At 38.6% G+C, this 23347-nt stretch overlaps 1 protein-coding gene across 1 annotated transcript in view; it reads left to right on the top strand.

Moving 5' to 3' along the window:
- LOC126163202 (dynein axonemal heavy chain 3) overlaps nucleotides 1-23347 on the top strand; it is a 1221238-nt gene that overhangs the window by 716748 nt on the left and 481143 nt on the right. The window contains exon 40 of the mRNA XM_049920156.1: nucleotides 18492-18632. Within this exon, the coding sequence (XP_049776113.1) occupies nucleotides 18492-18632 (141 nt within the window). The remainder of the gene's footprint in view (nucleotides 1-18491; nucleotides 18633-23347) is intronic.

Here is a 23347-nt window from a genome sequence, read left to right as displayed (position 1 = left end):
TCCCACGCTCACTTAACACTTTGCAGGCTGGTTTCATATGTTTTTGTGCTTTGTTTTTGAGCATCTTTCATACTGTTGCATCACACAGAGCTTTTGTAGTGTCCTTTCCACGGACTACACACATAACAAAAAACATAAAAATACATCTACAAAAACAAATTTATCCTATTCATTTGTTGACATGCTATTTTCGCTACTTATATACATTGTAGTCTGATTATCATTTTGCTTATTACATTTTGTTAAATTATAATTTCGTTACATTACTCAATTCCAATTATATGAGTACATTTTCTACTCTTGTTTGGTTTTACATTCTTTACATAACATTCATACAATAATAGATTCTTTTTTCCTTTATGGCTTAAATTGACATACACTTAATTTCAAATTACTTGACTTCTTGTTGGAGCATATTTATCAAGTTCAGAGAATTAAAGGAGTAAACAATAGTCGCTATAACAGATTCTACATGCTGCTTATATAATTGTGTGTGGCCTCGCCTCTCTAGCATTCTCCAAGAAGGAGGGTTGAGGAAATTTCATGGAAAGGCATTTATGTGCTCAGTCACATCTCGTTACTTTACTTAATTGTGATCCCTAGAACAAAATAGTTTGTTGTTTATAATCACAATGCAAACCTGGCAGGACCATTCATATTGAATACTTATTTAGTGTTTAAAGTGCACCTCAATATTTACTTGTTACATTCATCATATAAAGGATAACCATTTCATATGCTGAGGTATACAAAGTTGTATCATCAGTACTATACGTCATGTACAATGAACCTAAACCAGTGTTTATGTAAGTAGCAAATATGTATAAAAAAATTTGATGTAAATCAGGTGTTTGACGCTTTCATGATTGGTTGACACAGTAGTTAGATTTTGACCCTTGATTATTTTGTAATGCTCCACCTTAGTTCAGCATCGTGATATTCGATGTACTGCAACTTTATTCTTCTACACATATTTTCACACTATCACATTCATACTTACAACAATATTTACTTGCGGTGTGGTCCTTTTTTATGTTTGAATGGTACCTAACACCTGACAAACATTTATTTTCTTCATTTTAGGATGTTTCAATGCATCGTTCCCTGGAAAAATAAAACTTAATACTAACTTAAAACTAAATCTTCATAGATAAGTGTGCTGTGGCTTGATGGTCAGTAATACCTCTTTTATATATTTGACCATGTATTCATTCACTTCAGTGTGTAGTCGTGCTATCCTATCACAAACTCATTTACTGTCATGTGTGTGTCTGTACTTACCTTATAATCTGAAAGATAAGGTGTATTATAGCCCATGATGCACCCTCTTATTCAGTTTGCCACTCATATTGTACTCGCTTGTTTACATACAGCAAAGGTTTTCTGGTCCCTTAATTATAATTAGTGCGTGTACTTTCAATACTTAAATTTGTAAATATATAGATATGAATATAATAGAGGGAAACATTCCACATGGGAAAAATATATCTAAAAAGAAAGATGATGAGACTTACCAAACAAAAGCGCTGGCAGGTCGATAGACACACAAACAAACACAAACATACACACAAAATTCTAGCTTTCGCAACCAACGGTTGCCTCGTCAGGAAAGAAGGAAGGAGAGGGAAAGACAAAAGGATTTAGGTTTTAAGGGAGAGGGTAAGGAGTCATTCCAATCCCGGGAGCGGAAAGACTTACCTTAGGGGGAAAAAAGGACAGGCATACACTCGCGCACACACACACACACATATCCATCCGCATATACACAGACACAAGCAGACATTTGTAAAGGCAAAGAGTTTGGGCAGAGATGTCAGTCGGGGCAGAAGTACAGAGGCAAAGATGATGTTGAAAGACAGGTGAGGTATGAGCGGCGGCAGATTGAAATTAGAAATTAGCAGAGATTGAGGCCTGGCGGATAGCGAGAAGAGAGGATATGCTGAAGGGAAAGTTCCCATCTCCGGAGTTCTGACAGGTTGGTGTTAGTGGGAAGTATCCAGATAACCCGGATGGTGTAACACTGTGCCAAGATGTGCTGGCCGTGCACCAAGACATGTTTAGCCACAGGGTGATCCTCATTACCAACAAACACTGTCTGCGTGTGTCCATTCATGCGAATGGACAGTTTGTTGCTGGTCATTCCCACATAGAACGCTTCACAGTGTAGGCAGGTCAGTTGGTAAATCACGTGGGTGCTTTCACACGTGGCTCTGCCTTTGATCGTGTACACCTTCCGGGTTACAGGACTGGAATTCCCACCACCACCTATTCCAGTCCTGTAACCCAGAAGGTGTACACGATCAAAGGCAGAGCCACGTGTGAAAGCACCCACGTGATTTACCAACTGACCTGCCTACACTGTGAAGCCTTCTATGTGGGAATGACCAGCAACAAACTGTCCATTCGCATGAATGGGCACAGGCAGACAGTGTTTGTTGGTAATGAGGATCACCCTGTGGCGAAACATGCCTTGGAGCACGGCCAGTACATCTTGGCACAGTGTTACACCGTCCGGGTTATCTGGATACTTCCCACTAACACCAACCTGTCAGAACTCCGGAGATGGGAACTTGCCCTTCAGCATATCCTCTCTTCTCGCTATCCGCCAGGCCTCAATCTCCGCTAATTTCTAATTTCAATCTGCCGCCGCTCATACCTCACCTGTCTTTCAACATCATCTTTGCCTCTGTACTTCTGCCCCGACTGACATCTCTGCCCAAACTCTTTGCCTTTACAAATGTCTGCTTGTGTCTGTGTATATGCGGATGGATATGTGTGTGTGTGTGTGCGAGTGTATGCCTGTCCTTTTTTCCCCCTAAGGTAAGTCTTTCCGCTCCCGGGATTGGAATGACTCCTTACCCTCTCCCTTAAAACCTAAATCCTTTTGTCTTTCCCTCTCCTTCCTTCTTTCCTGACGAGGCAACCGTTGGTTGTGAAAGCTAGAATTTTGTGTGTATGTTTGTGTTTGTTTGTGTGTCTATCGACCTGCCAGCGCTTTTGTTTGGTAAGTCTCATCATCTTTCTTTTTAAATATATAGATATAATGAACATAGTAGTGTAACTTCAGTAAACCTCTTGTCATTTACGATTCTCTTTCCACGTACATAATAACACCTTCAGCTGTATGTGGCATGCACGCGCTTGCAGTAAGTTGACTAGCTTTCTCCAGAATGTGCATGCGCTGCATCGCTCTGTTACCACAAATGACGTGGCGAGTTGTGTATTGCAGTGCTCGCTACTGTGCGTTTCACAAGTTCATTTATTCATTTACGACTGGGCTAAGCACAAGGCGATGCATTGTGTTTAAAGAATCGTCATCTCTAGACATATAAAAGTAAAATTCTTCCTTGCTACGTCCACTTACCTTATCATTTATACATTGGACATATAAGAAAAAAACTAAACAAAAATTTTCGTTAACAACTAAGAAGATAAATTCTGGAATGTGATTTTCTGGCATCGAAAATTTAATATTACTATACATATGTACATCTTAGAGGTGTACAAATGGCTGTGTACCCTCTTCTTGGTGATGTTAACAACACTTTCATTTTTTACACAAAATCCTTAATAATACCTAGTCTTCTTTCAAATACATGTATATAAGCAAGTATCAGGTCCCTAAGTTCCACTTTGATTCACTTACTTCTGTATTTATTGTGTCAATGTTTATATCTTCTGCTGATTACTGTTCGTTACTGTATGTGTTGACAAACATAACTATGGGATTTACCAATTGAACTTCAAGGTCATGAGTAACTTCAGTTATACATCTATTTGTACTTCCCCTGGCCAGGCCTAGGCCTATTTCATAATGGATTATTTACAATGAAATAACATTGGCCTTTTCCTATATTAATTTGTACTTGGTAATGCCTAAATGTGTCCATACCAATTAAACAATCAACTACCATTTCCTCTACTGTCAAAAAATTGCATCACATGGAAAACTGTCCTAATTGTATGGGAATTAAGGCTTGTATCTTGACTTCTTATGATTTCTGACCAGTGGAAGTTTGTAGCTTGCAATTTTGCACTGGCAGTGTAGATATACACCCATGTTTCTTCAATTCTTGAAAGAATCCCTGTGACACCAAATTAGTCGTAACCCCTGTGTCAAGCACAGTGGGTGCATCAAGGTAAAATATTTTGGTTTTAATAGTACCCTCATTACCTTTATAGAGATCGTCTCTCATATCACTGCCATGATGGTATCTGATAAAGCAAGTGTCGATCAAGCTCATACCCCCACTCACCTCCGAGGTCACACAGTGGGGGACTACCATGACCGGTTCGAGTTTTCTGACGTTGTGATGGCATCGACCTCTAGGTTAGGCGTAAATTCCACTATGTTGACCCTTGCTGTTTGGTTACGCCAGTTAGTGTCCTGAGAGACTCTCGACTGAAATTCTCTTTGCCTCTGAATGTTATTCGGCATATGTGTGTTACTTCTCTTGCCAAATTCTGCTGTCTGTGGATTATTTGGTTGTCTGTTATTGTCTTGCGTTGGCCAAGCAAGTGGTGATTATTGCTGGTAGCTTGTGTCTGCACACATTGTACAGGCTGGCCATACGCTACTTGCCCATTGTAATTGTTTTTGCTAAATATTTGCCCATTTCTTTTACATCCACCTTTGTATGTACGGCTTTTTCCATTGCCGTTGTGATTATCATTACCATTATCATAGGTCTGTGTGGAGTAAGGTTGCCATCCGTGTTGTACTACGAATCCGTTGTTTACTTGTTGGTCCGTAAATCTCTGTGTCGCTATCGGTGTAGTAACAGGCTTTGGTTGTAGTGGTCTCTCTTCATATATTAACTGTATTGAGTCCAGTACAGATAGAATGTATTTTTTATCATTCTCAGAGATAGTAATGAGTTTTTTCCTAGTGTGGGCAGGAAGACGGCTCTTTAAAATTTTCAGCACATCTGCTTGGGTATACTGCGTTCATCCAGTAACTGGTTTTATTCAAATATTTTTTGAAATAGCCACTTAAGCTCCCATACCTGCTATTAAATGGAACTGGGTTGAATACTCCATGTCTGAGCCTCTCAAACTGTTCATAATAGTGGCAACGTTCTGCCATGTCCGTAGCCCATAGCAGAACATCACCCTGTGTGTATCCAACAACAAATCAAATTTTCTGTTCTTCAACCCAGGTATGAGGTAAAACATTTAAAAATGCTCTAATAAAGACTACAGGGTGTGCTCTTTTCCCTTCAGAAGTAAATACCAGAAATTGTCGATGCCTAAGTAATCCCTCATTGGCAAGTAATGTTGACATATATGCCACGCTGTCAGTGACAGCCATGTTTATGTTCGCTTGTGGGGTAGCACATGGCAACTGCGCTTGCCCAACAGATGCAATTGTCGGCAAGTGTTGTTGCATTCTGCAACCTTCGCTATTTTCCTTAGATGGGCGAATCCTGTACTGTGTGTGGATAACCAATGCAGGTACATAACTTCTCCAAAAGCATAGGTTTGTTTTCTGTCATATGTTGTTTTGGAATGTCAGTAGTCTTGACACTGCCTCGCAGTCTTTCCTCTGCTTCCTTTAAATCGGAGTCTATTTTAACTAGAAGTTGACTTTTCTTCTCTTTTAGACCTTCTTATACAGTATCATAAATTTTGCCTTCTGACACTACTTTTTCAGCAAGGGTGCTGCCCATGCTGCCCGTATCCAGCATCCCAGCTTAGCCTTTTCAGTTATTTCCTTTACATCTGCACAGAACCTATCTCTCTGCTTTTTGGCAAATTCTGACTCTAAACTGATCTACCCTTAGACTCAACTTGTGTATTTCCGTAGGTAGATTTTTGCATACATCTTGCAGCTCGCTGACTGTGTTCATCACTTTTTTTACCAACATATCCACTTGGGATTGTGTCTCCTGAATTTGAGAATATGCTTCACTAAGGTTTTGCTACTCAACTGCAAGTTGTTCCTGTTTACAGTCTATCGATGTTACCTTTTCCGTTAATGTATTTATATTGCGGGACATGTCTGTAATTATTTCTTGTTTTAGTTGTTTACTGAGCTCTGTGAACTTACCGGATAATTAGTCAGATAATTAAGTGGGTATATTTTTGCTCACCTCACCTCACTGTTGACTAATACTATTCTTGAAATTGTTAAATGCCTTCCTTTTGCTGTGCAGTAGTTTTGCTCACCTCACTGAACTGTTGACTAATACTATTGTTGAAATCGTTAAATACCTGATTTTGCCATGCAAACTGTTGTGTTATTAGTTGCATTAGCTTGGTCAAAGTGTGTGTCCCACTAATATTTGCATTGCTTTTGTGAACTGTTTCCTGTGGTTGCATTCATGATGTCATGAGCAGATAATCAAACGAATTTTTGCTATCGCCAACTTCATTTTCACTATTTGAGAAAATGTTTCCCTGTAAGACCTGAGAAATTGTCTCATTGAGCGTCATAAAAGTGGCATCATGACTTGCCATGTTACCAGTGTCTTTAATTTTTTAATAATGGGACGCCAACCTGGTTGTTTTGGTAGCCATCTGCCAGTTCACAAGTTGGGGCTTTACCTTCAACTGTTGCCAAGCTCAGATTACTGTCGTCTTGGCATATTGTATTTTGTAATGAGATTTCAAGAATGGCCATTTCCTTTGACTCCATTGTGAACGGTGTTTTACAAAATAATGGCAAGAAAGAATTTTAAACATGAAATTTAGTTTGTTCCAGTATCTTCCAATTAAAGCTGCTTTATGTGCATTTTCAGTAATGAACCTAATTATTATCTGATAAAGTGCTATTTATACAGTCTTACAGAATTTGAAAGAATTATTTTGCACCTTAATGTGGACTTTATACAGAAATGCACTTTCCTTGAAGGATATTAATTGAAAGGAAAAGACTGTGAGAGAGATTGCGCCAAGCGCAGCTGTATAAGCATACAGCATAGCAGCTTCCTACCTTAACCGCTGAAATCCGCATTCCCGGCATTAATATGCTCTTTCAAGTTATAAATAGTACCAATCTCACAGACATATAACAAATGCAGCAAAGGCCTCATTAGTTCATTTGTAATGATAAAATTGATCATTTATCTCAAAAAAAAATTTTTTTTTCTTCAACAATTGAAAGGACTGTTCATATTCCGCTCGGTGCCGTCCTTTGAACAGTCACCATTGAATAGTGGCAGGGAGACTAAAAATGTAATATATATTCAAAACTGACTAAAATTTGCTGCTTAAATAATTTTGAAAGAATGATTGAAAAAAATTGAAAGGCACTCATATTTGAGTGAACTTTAACTGGCTCTAATATAAACAGACCTTCAACATCCAATACATATACTTAGCATTTAACATTTGTAAATTTACGTACATCCTTTTCTTGTTACCGCTGTTGTGCATGCAGATTGGTATGACAATACTGGTTCCGGATCACCCCTTTTCTTCTCACGTGAATTCTTCTTGTTAGCTTCTATCCTCTTAATGCAGAATTCTTGTCACATCGTGGAGAGAGAAACAGATGGGTATCATTGCCATGAATGAATGAATAAACTTTGCTATCTTGATAAGTGTCTTTAATACTTTCTAACGCACAATTGGAATACACATTTCTGAACAATACCAATACGGTGGAACTCATCACGCGTCCACCTGTTACCACTGCTAGAAACAGACAGATGAATCTAAAGCAATTAAAAATTGAAGAACATCTCTTTATCTCTTTTGTTTGTATGTCAATTTTATCTATGGTACAAAAAGAACGTGAGAGCAAAAGAAAAGAAAATAAAGAAAGAAATGATAATAATAATTATAATAATAATAATATGTTACATTATATCATTTGTCAGGTGGTCCTTCCATGTTATAACTAGAATGTTTTGGAAGCTCCACAACAGGTGAAAGATGTTGACCTCTCATTCTTGTTTGGCATATGATGTCCAGGTCTCAGCACCATAGAAGAAGGTGCTCAGCATGCATGCTCAATAGATGAGCATTTTTGGGGTCACTATAAGGTGTTTGTTGTCCCCTACTCTTGTCCGGGGCTTCCTGAAAGTATTCACTGCTTTGCCAATTCGTGCATTTACTTCGTCATCTAGAGAAAGATCTTCTGTCAATAGCGAACCGAGGTAGCAAAATATGTCAATGACATTCAACAACAAGCAATCAGATTTTATGGCAGGGATATCTGTGTATCCTTGCGCCATGAGCACAGTCATCTTTACTTCCAGAGACATGGAGAAGAGCCCGCATGCAGAGTAACATTTGTCCACAAACGTTTGAACATCATCTTGAGTGTGTGCTATGAATGCGGCATCACTGGCAAATAAAAGGTAACCTTCAAATACGTCCTCACAATAGCACTTTGATCTGAGTAATGAGATGATGTAAGGTTTCCTGTTGGCACTGATATATAGCTGGATGGCAATGTTTGTTTCATTGAATTGAACCTTGAGAAGTAACGTGAAAAATATACCAAACGAGGTAGGGCCCAGCACACAGCCTTGATGAACTCCTCTTTTCTCAAGAAAAGGATGTGATGTGTTCGTTCTAAATATAACAGCACCCTCCATATCATCATGAAAAGCCCTGATCATCTTCAGGAGTTTTGTAGGATGCCCTATCTTCACTAGTAAAGTGAATGTGTCAAAATGCCTTAAGTAGGATGATAAAAGGCATCAAAAATGATGTATTGTGTCCTCGCATTTTTCTTGAATCTGTCACAGTGTGAAGATCGTATCAGGAGTAGATCACTGGGCTTGAAACTCACATTGAGACTCAGGATACACATGCCCGGCAATTTTCTCCAGTCTGCCCAGCACCAAATGGGCAAACATTTTTCCAACAATACCCAGCAGTGAAATTCCACAATAGCAATTGCAACCATTGTGATCTCCTTTACCTTTGCATAGAAAGACTATGTTGGTAATGTGTGTATCCTACCCCACAGTACCCCCAGCTCAATAGTTCAATAAAATGTAGTAGAACAGTGGGGAGAGTGGAGCCAGTTTCATAAATTTGCTATGAACATTGTCTCTACTAGAGCATTTCCTGCATTTAATCCATGCGACAGCTCTCTGAAGCTCCTCCTTAGTAGGCATGTTAGGCATGTGGCCAACTAATGCCAGTTCGAGGATTTGGTTTGTATTTTTATCTCCGCTGTATGTATTTGGTACCTATATTGACAATCTCTATCAGTAGGAAGCAGGGTAGGATAAAGGAAGAAGTAGTGTTGTGAGACACACTTCACGTGACTCCTTTGCTGAGGCTCGTCTGGCTTGAGTGTCACTGCCAGTTGCTACGCTACCTTTGGTATGGCCCTTTGTGTCTTGGGAGTGTGCAAACCTTCTCACCCACAGGCACAGTGCTACATAAGAGCATGTCTCAAGAGAGTATCAACTAATACAACTTTATTTTATTTGAAGAGTGGTTCACATATCTATTATTGTTTAGTAGAGGATATAATTTTAATAGAATGGTGTACCATCCCACTTTGATCTTAACATCTACGAGCATGTATAAATGAAACATTTCCTGACTCCTGTCCAACACAGCCACAGGTTCTGTATTCCTTGTGTGTGCAAAATCCCAGAAGAAACTGAATAGGAGTTGGATGGTAGGGTTCTAGCTGCATCTCTCATTGTGCAAGGTACTTGGGAGAATGTGACAATATTTTTGATGGGCTGCACTACCTGATAAAAAAGTGATGCTCCCAGAAGGGGAAGAGGAAATGAAATGAAACTACATGGGTTGTGACAGTCTTTGATATTATGTTATTGGTTAGAAATTCAACTCATATTGCAAAGAACTTGACAGTATGAGCGCACTCTGGTCTGGATGCAGGCACTTATTCAGTTGGGAAGGGTGTCATAAAGTTTTATCTCTTTCTAAGGCAAGCTGGCAGTGGAACGGAATTGACATCCGAGATGGTCCCACACATATTCTATCCGGGACAGGTGTGGGATTCTTGCTGGCTGGCAAAGCACTTCGATGTCACGCAGACATTTTGTAGAGACAAGCACTTTCCTGTTGAAAAACAGCACCATGATACTGTCATGTGGGAGGTAACTTGTGAGGATGCAGGGTGTCCAAGATGTACCATTGTGCCATCAGAGTTCCCTCAATTGCTTGAAGCCGTACCCTACAGCTCCACACTCTGTGACGCAGAGATAAGATCACTATGTCTCTCCATAATGGTGGAAGAACTGGACCTCTTCCCAGCTAGCCACCATACTCACTGATGGTGGTTATCCAGGATGGTACAGAGCCACGAGTTATCACCGATCACTATGTGATGCCGTGTCATTCGTCATCAGTCCATGCTTTCTGGTCACACTACCACTGCCAAATGCAACATTTTAACAATTACCGTAGGTTAACGAACTGTGCAACATAATTGTTCATACATCGTGATCTGTGCAGCCTGAGGAAAGAATGAACTAATGCAGAATGCAAAAGACAGATAGTCTTTATGGCATGTTAGGAGATTGGATCCATACACATCATCTGACTGAAAATGATATTAAAAAAATAACTTTATAGTTTAGGGGTACTGAAAGTGTCAGTGTGAAATCAAAAGGAAAAATGCCCCCTTATGTAAGAAAAGAAACAATAACTTGAGACAACAAGACAATAGAATAACACCCATTAAAAAAAAATGCACATGGTAAATGTACTAATGTACAATCTCAAAAAATAGCAATCATCCCTAAGTAAAAATTTTGTAGAAAGTTCTGCTTAGTGTACAGTGAATGAAGAAGAGACACAAAAGGTAATTATTATCCAAAAAACATATTTACTATGTAGAATATGCAGTAGACAGATTGAATGTAGTCACTTACTAATTATTGTGCCCATGTTGTTGTTGTTCTTGTGGTCTTCAGTCCAGAGACTGGTTTGATGCAGCTCTCCATGCTACTCTATCCTGTGCAAGCTGCTTCATCTCCCAGTACGTACTGCAGCCTACATCCTTCTGAATATGCTTAGTGTATTCATCTCTTGGCCTCCCTCTATGATTTTTACCCTCCACGCTGTCCTCCAATACTAAATTGGTGATCCCTTGATGCCTCAGAACATGTCCTACCAAGCGGTCCCTTCTTCTTGTCAAGTTGTGCCACAAACTCCTCTTCTCCCCAATTCCAATCAATACCTCCTCATTATTTATGTGATCTACCCATCTAATCTTCAGCATTCTTCTGTAGCACCACATTTCAAAAGCTTCTATTCTCTTCTTGTCCAGACTATTCATTGTCCATGTTTCCATTCCATACATGGCTACACTCCATACAAATACTTTCAGAAACGACTTCCTGACACTTAAATCTATACTCGATGTTAAAAAATTTCCTTCTTCAGAAACGCTTTCCTTGCCATTGCCAATTTACATTTTATATCCTCTCTACTTTGACCATCATCAGTTATTTTGCTCCCCAAATAGCAAAACTCATTTACTACTTTAAGTGCCTCATTTCTTAATCTAATTCCCTCAGCATCACCAGACTTAATTCGACTACATTCCATTATCCTCGTTTTGCTTTTGTTGATGTTCATCTTATACCCTCCTTTCAAGACACTGTCCATTCCGTTCAACTGCTCTTCCAAGTCCTTTGCTGTCTCTGACAGAATTACAAAGTCATCGGCGAACCCCAAAGTTTTATTTCTTCTCCATGGATTTTAATACCTACTCCAAATTTTTCTTTTGTTTCCTTTACTGCTTGCTCAATATACAGATTGAATAGCATCGGGGAGAGGCTACAACCCTGTCTCACTCCCTTCCCAACCACTGCTTCCCTTTCTTGCCCCTCAACTCTTATAACTGCCATCTGCTTCCCGTAAATAGCCTTTCCCTCCCTGTATTTTACCCATGCCACCATCAGAATTTGAAAGAGAGTATTCCAGTCAAAATTATCAAAAGCTTTCTCTAAGTCTGCGAATGCTAGAAACGTAGGTTTGCCTTTCCTTAATCTTTCTTCTAAGATAAGTCGTAGGGTCAGTCTTGCCTCACGTGTTCCAACTTTTCTACGGAATCCAAACTGATCTTCCCCGAGGTTGGCTTCTACCAGTTTTTCCATTTGTCTGTAAAGAATTTGCGTTAGAATTTTGCAGCTGCTGATAGTTCGGTAATTTTCATGTCTGTCAACACCTGCTTTCTTTGGGGTTGGAATTATTATATTCTTTTTGAAGTCTGAGGGTATTTCGCCTGTCTCATACATTTTGCTCACCAGATGGTAGTAGTTTGTCAGGACTGGCTCTCCCAAGGCTGTCAGTAGTTGTAATGGAGCGTTGTCTACCTCCGGGGCCTTCTTTCGACTTAGGTCTATCAGTGCTCTGTCAAATTCTTCACGCAGTATCGTATCTCCCATTTCATCTTCATCTACCTTCTCTTCCATTTCCATAATATTGTCCTTGTATAGACCCTCTATATACTCCTTCCACCTTTCTGCTTTCCCTTCTTTGCTTAGAACTGGGTTTCCATCTGAGCTCTTGATATTCATACAATTGGTTCTCTTCTCTCCAAAGGTCTCTTTAATTTTCCTGTAGGCAGTATCTATCTTACCCCTAGTGAGATAAGCCTCTACATCCTTACATTTCTCGTCTAGCCATCCCTGCTTAGCCATTTTGCACTTCCTGCCGATCTCATTTTTGAGACGTTTGTATTCCTTTTTGCCTGCTTCATTTACTGCATTTTTATATTTTCTCCTTTCATTAATTAAATTCTATATTTCTTCTGTTACCCAATGATTTCTATGACCCCTCGTCTTTTTACCTACATGATCCTCTGCTGCCTTCACTACTTCATCCCTCAGAGCTACCCATTCTTCATCTACTGTACTTCTTTCCCCCATTGCTGTCAATTGTTCCCTGATGCTCTCCCTGAAACTCTGTACAACCTCTGGTTTAGTCAGTTTATCCAAGTCCCATCTCCTCAAATTCCTAGCTTTTTGCAATTCCTTCAGTCTTAATCTATAGTTCATAACCAATAGATTGTGGTCAGAGTCCACCTCTGCCCCTGGAAATGTCTTACAATTTAAAACCTGGTCCCTAAATCTCTGTCTTACCATTATATAATTTATCTGATACCTTTTAGTATCTCCAGGATTCTTCCATATATACAACCTTCTTTTATGATTCTTGAACCAGATGTTAGCTATGATTAAGTTATGCTCTGTGCAAAATTCTACCAGACGGCTTTCTCTTTCATTTCTTACCCCCAATTCATATTCACCTACTATGTTTCCTTCTCTCCCTTTTCCTACTCTCGAATTCCAGTTGCCCATGACTATTAAATTTTTGCCCCCCTTCACTACCTGAATAATTTCTTTTATCTCATTAGATTAGATTAGATTTACTTTCATTCCAATTGATCCGTAGTGAGGAGGTCCTCCAGGATGTGGAACATCATACATTTCATCAATTTCTTCATCATCTGCAGAGGTAGTTGGCATATAAACTTGGACTACTGTAGTAGGCGTGGGCTTCGTATCTATCTTGGCCACAATAATGCGTTCACTATGTTGTTTGTAGTAGCTTACCCGAACTCCTATTTTTTTTATTCATTATTAAACCTGCTCCTGCATTACTCCTATTTGATTTTGTATTTATAACCCTGTATTCACCTGACAAAAAGTCTTGTTCCTCCTGCCACTGAACTTCACTAATTCCCAATATATCTAACTTTAACTTATCCATTTCCCTTTCTAAATTTTCTAACCTACCTGCTCGATTAAGGGATCTGACATTCCACGCTCCGATCTGTTTTCTTTCTCCTGATAACAACGTCCTCTTGAGTAGTCCCCACCCGGAGATCCGAATGGGGGACTATTTTACCTCCGGAATATTTTACCCAAGAGGACGCCATCATCATTTAACCATACAGTAAAGCTGCATGCCCTCGGGAAAAATTATGGCTGTAGTTTCCTCGTGCTTTCAGCCGTTCACAGTACCAGCACAGCAAGGCTGTTTTGGTTATTGTTACAGGGCCAGATCAGTCAGTCATCCAGACTGTTGCCCCTGCAACTACTGAAAAGGCTGCTGCCCCTCTTCAGGACTGATATTAACAAGAAAAGCATTTCTGGAAAAAGAGGAATTTGTTTCCGTCTGATATAAATTTTAAGTTTTAGGAAATCTCTACTGAAGACATTTGTTTGTAATGTAGTTTTGTACAGAAGTGAAACATGGACTGTAAAGAAGTTCAGATAAGAAGCTTCTGGAATGTGGTATTACAGAAGAAAGGTGAAGATCGGATGAGTAGATTGAGTAACTAACCATGAGGAGATATTGAATTGAAATGGGGAAATAAGAAATTAATGGCACAATTCAAGTAAAAGTGGAGATAAGTTGATAGGACACATCTTGAGATATGAGTAAGCTGTGAGTTTGGTAATGGAAGGATGTATGGAAGGGAACGGGGGAGGGGGGGGGGGCATTTAACTGTAGAGAAATGAATAGAGTAAGGAAATTCAAACAGATGCAGGCTGCCATAGTTATTTGGAGATGAAGTTGTTTGCACAGGATAGACCAGCATGGCATCATGGGTTGATGGGGTCACACAGGTCAAGTCAAGTGGAGTGTGTGCTGACATCCCTTTCCTGTCGTGCTGATATAATGGTGATGTAGATGGTTCCAACACGCCACCTCATGAAAAGCAGAAAAAAAACCACAGTACTATTACATAGAGATAATACTTACATCATGAAACATATAGTTTCCATATGATGAAAATGCATCTCTTTATTGAAACTTCCCTCTCCTACAGACTTTGGACGACAAATTCTTGCAATACAAAATGGGCCCATGTAGTAATGATGGCATTTCTTCATTTCATCCTCTACTGTCATAGATTTCACGTCAGTTTTAACAAGTACATAGTGACCCTAATTATAGTTAAGTGGTTGAATTAATTTATAATGGTCCAGTGTTCTAGCCAGTTTTCTACATCTGTAATGCCATCTTCTGCCTTTGTACTTCTTATATCTCTTGATGATAACTGATTAATTGCTTCAAAAAAAATGTTGAGTGTGTGTGTGTGTGAGAGAGAGAGAGAGAGAGAGAGAGAGAGAGAGAGAGAGAGAGAGAGAGGAGTGGCTTTTTTTTCTCTAAATTGCACAGCATATGGTGTTTTGTGAGATAGGCTATAAATAATATTTTCAAAGCTTAAAAGCTTTTCTATCCAGTCCTAATGACACTTACATAATACTTTCTTAACAATATACACAATTCTCTTATAGTCTGTTTTAAAACTGAATTACAGTTTGATATTAAGACATGCCAAACTTGTTGCTCCTGAATGAACTCATTTCAGAAGTCTGAGGTTGTGAAGTGTTGACCAGACAAAACATATTCACAAAAGACTCATATTTTAATTTCTTAACAATAATTTTTCTGGATGTTTGACATAGGGGAAATATGTAATGCATCACTAACTCATGGCATTTTTTCAGAGACACTGAACTATGCCATTGTTAAAAACCTCTCTAAGAAAGGTGACAGGAAACATGTCAGTAACTACTGACCTGTGTCACTATTGACATCATTTTGCAAAATTCTTGAGAAGGTGATGTATTCTAGCAACAATAATACCCTCAGCAAATCACAGTTTGGATTTTAGAAGAGTTGCTGTACTGAGGTTACCATTTACATGTTCACACAACAAATTTTGCAAGCACCAGATAACAAAACGGGGATGGCTGGTATTTTTTGCAACCTATCTAAGGCATTTGATTGTGTAATTAACAATATTCTCCTAGATAAATTGAAATTTTATGGGATTGATGGTATAGCCAACCAATGGATAATGTCATATCTAAACAAAGGAATGGAAAAAGCTATATTTAGTTGCTCAACCAATGCAGTTCATGGACATTATTCTGACTGGAGAGAAATCACATGTGGGGTTCCCCACGGCGGAGTCTTAGGTCCGCTATAGTTCTTTGTATATGTACACATATATATGATCTTCCATTTAATATGCAACAAGCAGTATTAGTGCCATTTGAATATGAGATTAGTATTGCAACCAATCCAAGCATACATACAGAGACAGAAAAAATGGTAAACAGTGTTCCTAAAATTGTAATAAACGAATGGTAACTTCAGAATTCTTAGGTGTCCGTATTGATGAGAATTTAAACTGGAAAAGCATATTCTGGAATTCCTAAAACAATTTAGTTCAGCTACTGTCATAATTAGAATCACTGCAAATCTGGGGGCGAGACAAATCAGTGAGTTCACATATTTTGCATATTGTCATGCAATAATGTCATATGGAATAAAGTTCTGGGACAACTCATCTTTAAGAAAGAAAGTCTTCATTGCTCAAAAATATGCTCAAAGGATAATAAGTGGTGCTCACCATCTTGCAGACGCCTTTTTAATAACCTTGGGATTCTGACTACTGCTTCACAGTAGATTTTTTTTCTCATGGTGTTTGTTATACATAATCCACTGCAGTTCAAAAGGAACAATGATGACCACTCCCTATTCCATAGAATAATTTCTGTTATTGTAATGTCTAAAAGGATAGGAATTAGTAATTCAGAAACTTGTATTACAGTAAGATCCATTTGCACTACTACTACTAGTAATAATAATTGTATAATAAACACTAACATCCTTGTAAAACAAACACACACATACACACACACACACACACACACACACACACACACACACAGGAGAGAGGAGGTGGAAGGGGTGGGGGGTGGGGATATAAATAAATTCCTCTGAAAAGTAAGCTTTTTTATATTCTTGAAACCTGACTACACAGTTATCTACACTGATCCCACATGTTTCCCCTATTAAAACAAAGTTTACAGTCCCAAGAATGAAGAGGAAGTAAGAAAGCTGCCTAATACAAGGTGTTTGGAAAGATGCTGTGTATTGACAACATATGTTGAAAATGGCGTCCATGGTTGTCTATATAAGTCTGAACCCACTTAATTTTATTGCAAAACACTTTCTGCAGGTCTGATTGTGATATACTTCTCACCTATGGAGTTATTTAAATTTTTATGTCTCTAAAGTGTATGTGGGCAATTGTGTTATGCTACAGATTTTGCTACTGCCCAAAGACAAAGTCTGGTGGAGTAACGTTCAGTGAGGGAGGACTCCCTAGGTTTTTCAAGATGACACATTGCTCAGAAAACTCTTCCAGGTGACACACAGTGTTTTTAGCTGTATGTGTAGTAGTGCCATCTTGGTGAAACCATGAGTAGTGTATCTTGTCTTGCTTCAATTGGCCAATGAAATTGTTTATCGTTAAACAGTAACGTTCACTGTTAATGTTTTCTTCAAAAAATAAAACTCCGATACTCCACCCACACTCCTGTTGTATGATCATGAAATAGCATTTAAAGTACAGCACAAAAATTCTCAGTTGACCATAATCATGTATTTTGTATGTGAACATGACCATTGACGTGGAATCAGATATTGTCTGTATATAGAGTGACATCAGGAATATCAATGGTATTATCTCAGTCAAAGGCGTAAACCATATGCAGTAACAGATTCACTTTCCATCATATTGCATCTTTCAGTTCAATTTATATGGGAACAGTTTCAATATTTGCCTGACTGCTTTATGTGTGGTTGCTCACCTGATATTTTTTCTGTGCACAATGATTTTGATGAGGTCTGTGCAGATCAGAGCCAAATAAAAAATGCCATTAAGCTTTTGGCTCTCACTCTCATACTAATGTAAAAATTATAAGAACAATTAGATTTTAGTTGCAACTCCTAATTATCCTGATGCCACCCCTAAAACCTACTGTGATTTATTGTTATTAGAATGAATTTCTATTGAGTCTAATAAAAGGTATCTTAAGTTACAATTGTGGGCTCCATTATAAGCTCTCATGTCAAAGAGTTTTGGATGTTATATGTGCTTAGAAAACAGTTTCTTAGAACTGTGCAGTAAAAGAGTGAAATCGATAAATGAATATGCAAAAATGTAAAATATAAATGTAAATGTAAAATTTTAAGCAAAGTAACTACATCAGTGGAGCATTGATGGGTAACGTGCTCCGAGGCCAACGGGCTCATTTGAGTTAAACCTTGTTGGACATATGTGAGATGTACTTGAAAGACGTATCTCAACTAGATCAGCACTTCCCACAGATTTTGCAGATCTGGAAAATTTACCTATGGAAGAATGCCAATTTGTTCCTCAGTATCTCATCATTGGTCGTATGGAATCCATGCCACATTGTTGTAGGTGGTGTTGACCATTTTGTGTGGCTATGCACGTCATTAAGAAATAACAGTTATATGGCTGCATCACCATAATCATTTCCTGTGATTTACGGAAATGGTCATTTATGTCTAGAGTAATATAGAAAATCATTGTAGTGTGGGTATATAAGTATATTATACTGTGCCCGGATAGCTGCCACTGATAATTACAAACATTACTCTGTTTAAGTGTACCTAAGTGTCCTCACCAGGTTATGTTCGGCTGTGTCTGCAGTTCCAGACAGTGCTGTAAGCTACAGTCATTACTTATGTTTTTTTTTTTCCAGGTTTACTGCTTGGCCTGAGGATGCACTAGAAAAAGTTGCTAAGATGTTCCTCAAACAAATGAATCTTGGAAAAGAGATACAGTCAGCTTGTGTTATTATGTGTAAACATTTCCATACCAGTGTTACTGACACATCTGTGAGGTATCAGTAATACTTATAATGTTAATAGCATACTTGTGGACTTTGTTTTATGTTTCATGTCTTATGTTATGTTATTATAGTTATGTCATTGTAGTTATGTTTCTGTTTGCTGTTTCTCTGGATCTGAATATCTGAACCACACAGTAAGTTGGAAAATATCCCACCATTAGGTAATTAAACCAAGACAAACTGATTCCCCCTATTTGAAAGTTACAATTTAGAAGAATGGCTAGAGATACCTTTAACCGTGCTCCCTCGATGGAATAACAAAGCAGTTACATAATCTTGTAACACGTCAGGATGAATAACTCTAAATTTTTTAGTACTGAGGTTATAATCTAATTACCACACAAAATGTCACTTTGACAACATGCAGTGTAAAATTATAAACAACTCTAGAAACCAAGTTGGTGCAACTTTACCAGCCACTGTTGCGAAGAGAATAAGAACTAGGTGACATGGAAATTATTTGGTCGTAGATTTTATTTTATCATGTGGCAATGAATAAAGTGAGATACTGTGGAGAAACTTTTAGCCCTTGGCTATTTATCTCAAACTAAAAATAAAATTAATCCAGTCTTCTTGTACATGGCAGTCTTAACCAAACCAAAGCACTGGAAATAAAATTACTTTATGAGAGTACCTGTTGTTGTTTTGCGGTCTTCAGTCCAGAGACTGGTTTGATACATCTCTCCATGCCACTCTATCCTGTGCAAGCTTCTTCATGTCCCAGTATCTACTGCAGCCTACATCCTTCTGAATCTGCTTAGTGTATTTATCTTTTGGTCTCCCTCTACAATTTTTACCCTCCATCCTGCCCTCCAATACTGAACTGGTGATCCCTTGATACTTTAGAACATGTCCTACCAACTGATCCTTTCTTCTAGTAAAGTTGTGCCACAAATTTCTTTTCTCCCCTAATTCTATTCAATACCTCCTCATTAGATATGTGATCTACCCATCTAATCTTCAGCATTCTTTTGTAGAGTATCTATTGGATCATTAAACCGTGGAAAGCTTTCCCCTTGCTGAAAGAGGAAAATCAATAAGAACAGTTCATACAGACCACAATGACACAAGGGAGTGAAACAAGGTCTTACAAGGAGAACATGGCAAGTGCCATAACCCAGTTTCCCAGAAACTTCACTCAGTGGAATAGGATCCCAAATATGCTGACACGTTTCTCAGCTTATCCGTAGAGAATTAACTGTTTCTCAGAAGCTTTTGACATTATTCAGATGCCTTTTAGTGTGTGGTAAGTTCAACACTACTGGTGACACAGTGACTAGGATAGTGGCCTCTGACTTATGTGTTCCGAGTTCAAAACCCAGTTATTGTTTTCCATTTTATTTTATTTTGTTCATTTATCTTACCACATTACTACATGAAGGTTTCTCATCATGTTAGTGGGTACAAAGGGCGTTAGATTAATTGTAAAATTACAACTGGGCCTTTCACAATAAGTGTCATACATTTACTATATAATACGTGTGTGTATGGTTTTTTTTTCTACGGGGGTTACATTCTTTTTAAATTCTCATAATCTTAAATTTCATTCTTACATCAGCTCTTAATTGTTACATTTTATTGTAATGTTTATTCTCCAGGAAGATTTGGTGCATACCTTTGGATGATACCAGTCATAAAAACATTTTAAACATAGAAATTCTGAACACTATGAGTATGGCACGAAGTAAAGTTTGTGCAGCAACATTTCTTCGTATGAAGCTCACACTGGAAAGAAACGTCCTTAACATTGCTGAAGATTTAACTCAATGGCAAATGGATCACATTTTAGAAAATTGACACTTGCAACTGGTTATGAATCAAAATATACACTACTGGCCATTAAAATTACTACACCAAGAAGAAATGCAGATGATAAATGGGTATTCCTTGGACAAATATATTATACTAGAACTTACATGTGATTACATTTCACGCAATTTGGGTGCATAGATCCTGAGAAATCAGTACCCACAACAACCACTTCTGGCCGTAATAACGGCATTGATACGCCTGGGCATTGAGTCAAACAGAGCTTGGATGGCGTGTACAGGTACAGCTGCCCATGCAGCTTCAACACGATACCACAGTTCGTCAAGAGTAGTGACTGGCATATTGCTCGGCCACCATTGACCAGACGTTTTCAGCTGGTGAGAGATCTGGAGAATGAGCTGGCCAGGACAGCAGTCGAACATTTTCTGTATCCAGAAAGTCCCGTACAGGATCTGCAACATGCGGTCGTGCATTATCCTGCTGAAATGTAGGGTTTTGTAGAGATCGAATGAAGGGTAGAGTCACGGGTTGTAACACATCTGAAATGTAACGTCCACTGTTCAAAGTGCCATCAATGCAAACAAGAGGTGACCGAGACGTGTAACCAATAGCACCCCATACCATCACGGTGGGTGATATGCCAGTATGGCGATGACGAATACACGCTTCCAATGAGCGTTCATCACGATGTCGCCAATCACAGATGCGACCATCATGATGCTGTAAACAGAACCTGGATTCATCCGAAAAAATGACGTTTTGCCATTCGTGCACCCAGGTTTGTCGTTGAGTACACCATTGCAGGTGCTCCTGTCTGTGATGCAGCGTCAAGGGTAACCGCAGCCATGGTCTCCGAGCTGATAGTCCATGCTGCTGCAAACGTCATCGAACTGTTCATGCAGATGGTTGTTGTCTTGCAAACTTCCCCATCTGTTGAGTCAGGGATCGAGACGTGGCTGCACAAACCTTTACAGCCATGCAGATAAGATGCCTGTCATCTCGACTGCTAGTGATGCGAGGCTGTTGGGATCCAGCACGGTATTTCATATTACCCTCCTGAACCCACTGATTCCATGTTCTGCTAACAGTCATTGGATCTCGACCAACGCGAGCAGCAATGTCGCGATACGATAATCTGCAATCGCGATAGGCTACAATCTGACCTTTATCAAAGTCGGAAATGTGATGGTATGCATTTCTCCTCCTTATATGAGGCATCACAGCAACGTTTCGCCAGGCAACGCTGGTCAACTGCTGTTTGTGTATGAGAAATCGGTTGGAAACTTTCCTCATGTCAGCAAGTTGTAGGTGTCGCCACCGGCGCCAACCTTGTGTGAATGCTCTGAAAAGCTAATCGTTTGCATATCACAGCAGCTTCTTCCTGTCGGTTAAGTTTCGCGTCTGTAGCACGTCATCTTTGTGGTGTAGCAATTTTAATGGCCAGTAGTGTACTACAGGAATTTCATCAAACACAATTGCAAGTAATGTTTCCATTCATTTATTGTTTGTTCTTTTTTGTATAATTCATTCAGCAGACATACAAATAGTAGACCAATAAGGACAATGCCATTTAAATTACAGTGGAAAACATTTGTGTAGTAATCTTCTATGGACATGGATACATAAATGAAATCCAGTTGAATCTTCCATTTCTTGAATTCTGCAAGTAATTAATCCTTATTTCTTAAGAAATGCATGAATATGTACATGCTATCATTGTCCATGATACTCATTAAATGTCTGTTGCCTACAAAACTTGAAACATCAGTAGGTGCCATGAGATTACTATGAACAAGTTCTAAGGTCGTTCTTCATTCCTTCAAATCTTCTGACACAGTTTTCATCAATGGTCTTCATGTCAATTTACCTGCCAAACAACAATCACACATGCTTATTTCACATTTTCAGAATCTGTCCTGGAACTGATTCCTTTCTTATCACGTTGTTTATCTAATGCTTATTGTCATACATTCTTCAACAGTTCTATAGGGCTGGCGATTTTATGTTACTTCATTGTTTCTCAATATGCTTATTGACCTGTCAGCTGCACATGGCTTCATATTTATGTAATATAAATGACCATTCTGCTGAGTTTTAATGTCCAGTTTCTGTAAATGAGAACACTCACATTTGTCACCAGTTGCTTCGCTCGTCACAGCACATTTTTCTGTATGTGCATACTTTATGTATGTGTACCTTAGAATTTATGTAAGGTATTCCCGGACATGTTGTGTTTGCATTCAAAGATGTCATTTCCTCTGACTAAGCACGTCACTTAGTTTTACCATTTAATGTATTGGTTATTATACTTGTACTTATGTATCATACTTTTAATTTACATTCTTGGTATTGTTTGGCGATTAAGTTTTTCTTTAATACATACTTCAATTTTGTCCTTTCTGTGTACACATTTTACAAACCACATGATACTGACTCTACATTCTAGTTTCTTTGAGCTGTCAGTCTCACACTCTTCATATGTCTGCACCTTTGTTGCTTTGCCACCATTGTGACCCATGCGCCACATCTGCTGCCTACGTGAGATTTTGACTTTAATGTTTATAGTGGATGTTATTTTTACTATCGTATCAACTGTTTGCTGTTATTTTATCAACTTTTGCACTTACGTTCACATGGAGTATGAGACAGTAGATAGATTTATACCACCACACGTATTTTGTTTTACACTGCTGGAAACTATGCTCCCACATGTCAGAATTTAATTTTGTTGAGTGGGTTGCAATATCCAACATAAGTAACTTTAAATTTTTGTTTTAAATGCTTTGTTAATTTTGTGACTGCCACATACCGTTCGGTGGCTTGCGGAGTGTAAATGTAGATGTAGATATTTATTTGGTGACTGATTGGTATCTGAATGCTTGAGAAGTGTCAAAATTGCAGTTGGAATCAACAATATTTTAAGAGCTGACAGTGGA

Source organism: Schistocerca cancellata, chromosome 2 (genome assembly GCF_023864275.1).
Source record: "Schistocerca cancellata isolate TAMUIC-IGC-003103 chromosome 2, iqSchCanc2.1, whole genome shotgun sequence".
Classification (NCBI taxonomy): domain Eukaryota; kingdom Metazoa; phylum Arthropoda; class Insecta; order Orthoptera; family Acrididae; genus Schistocerca; species Schistocerca cancellata.
This window is presented reverse-complemented; position numbering and strand designations above follow the sequence as displayed.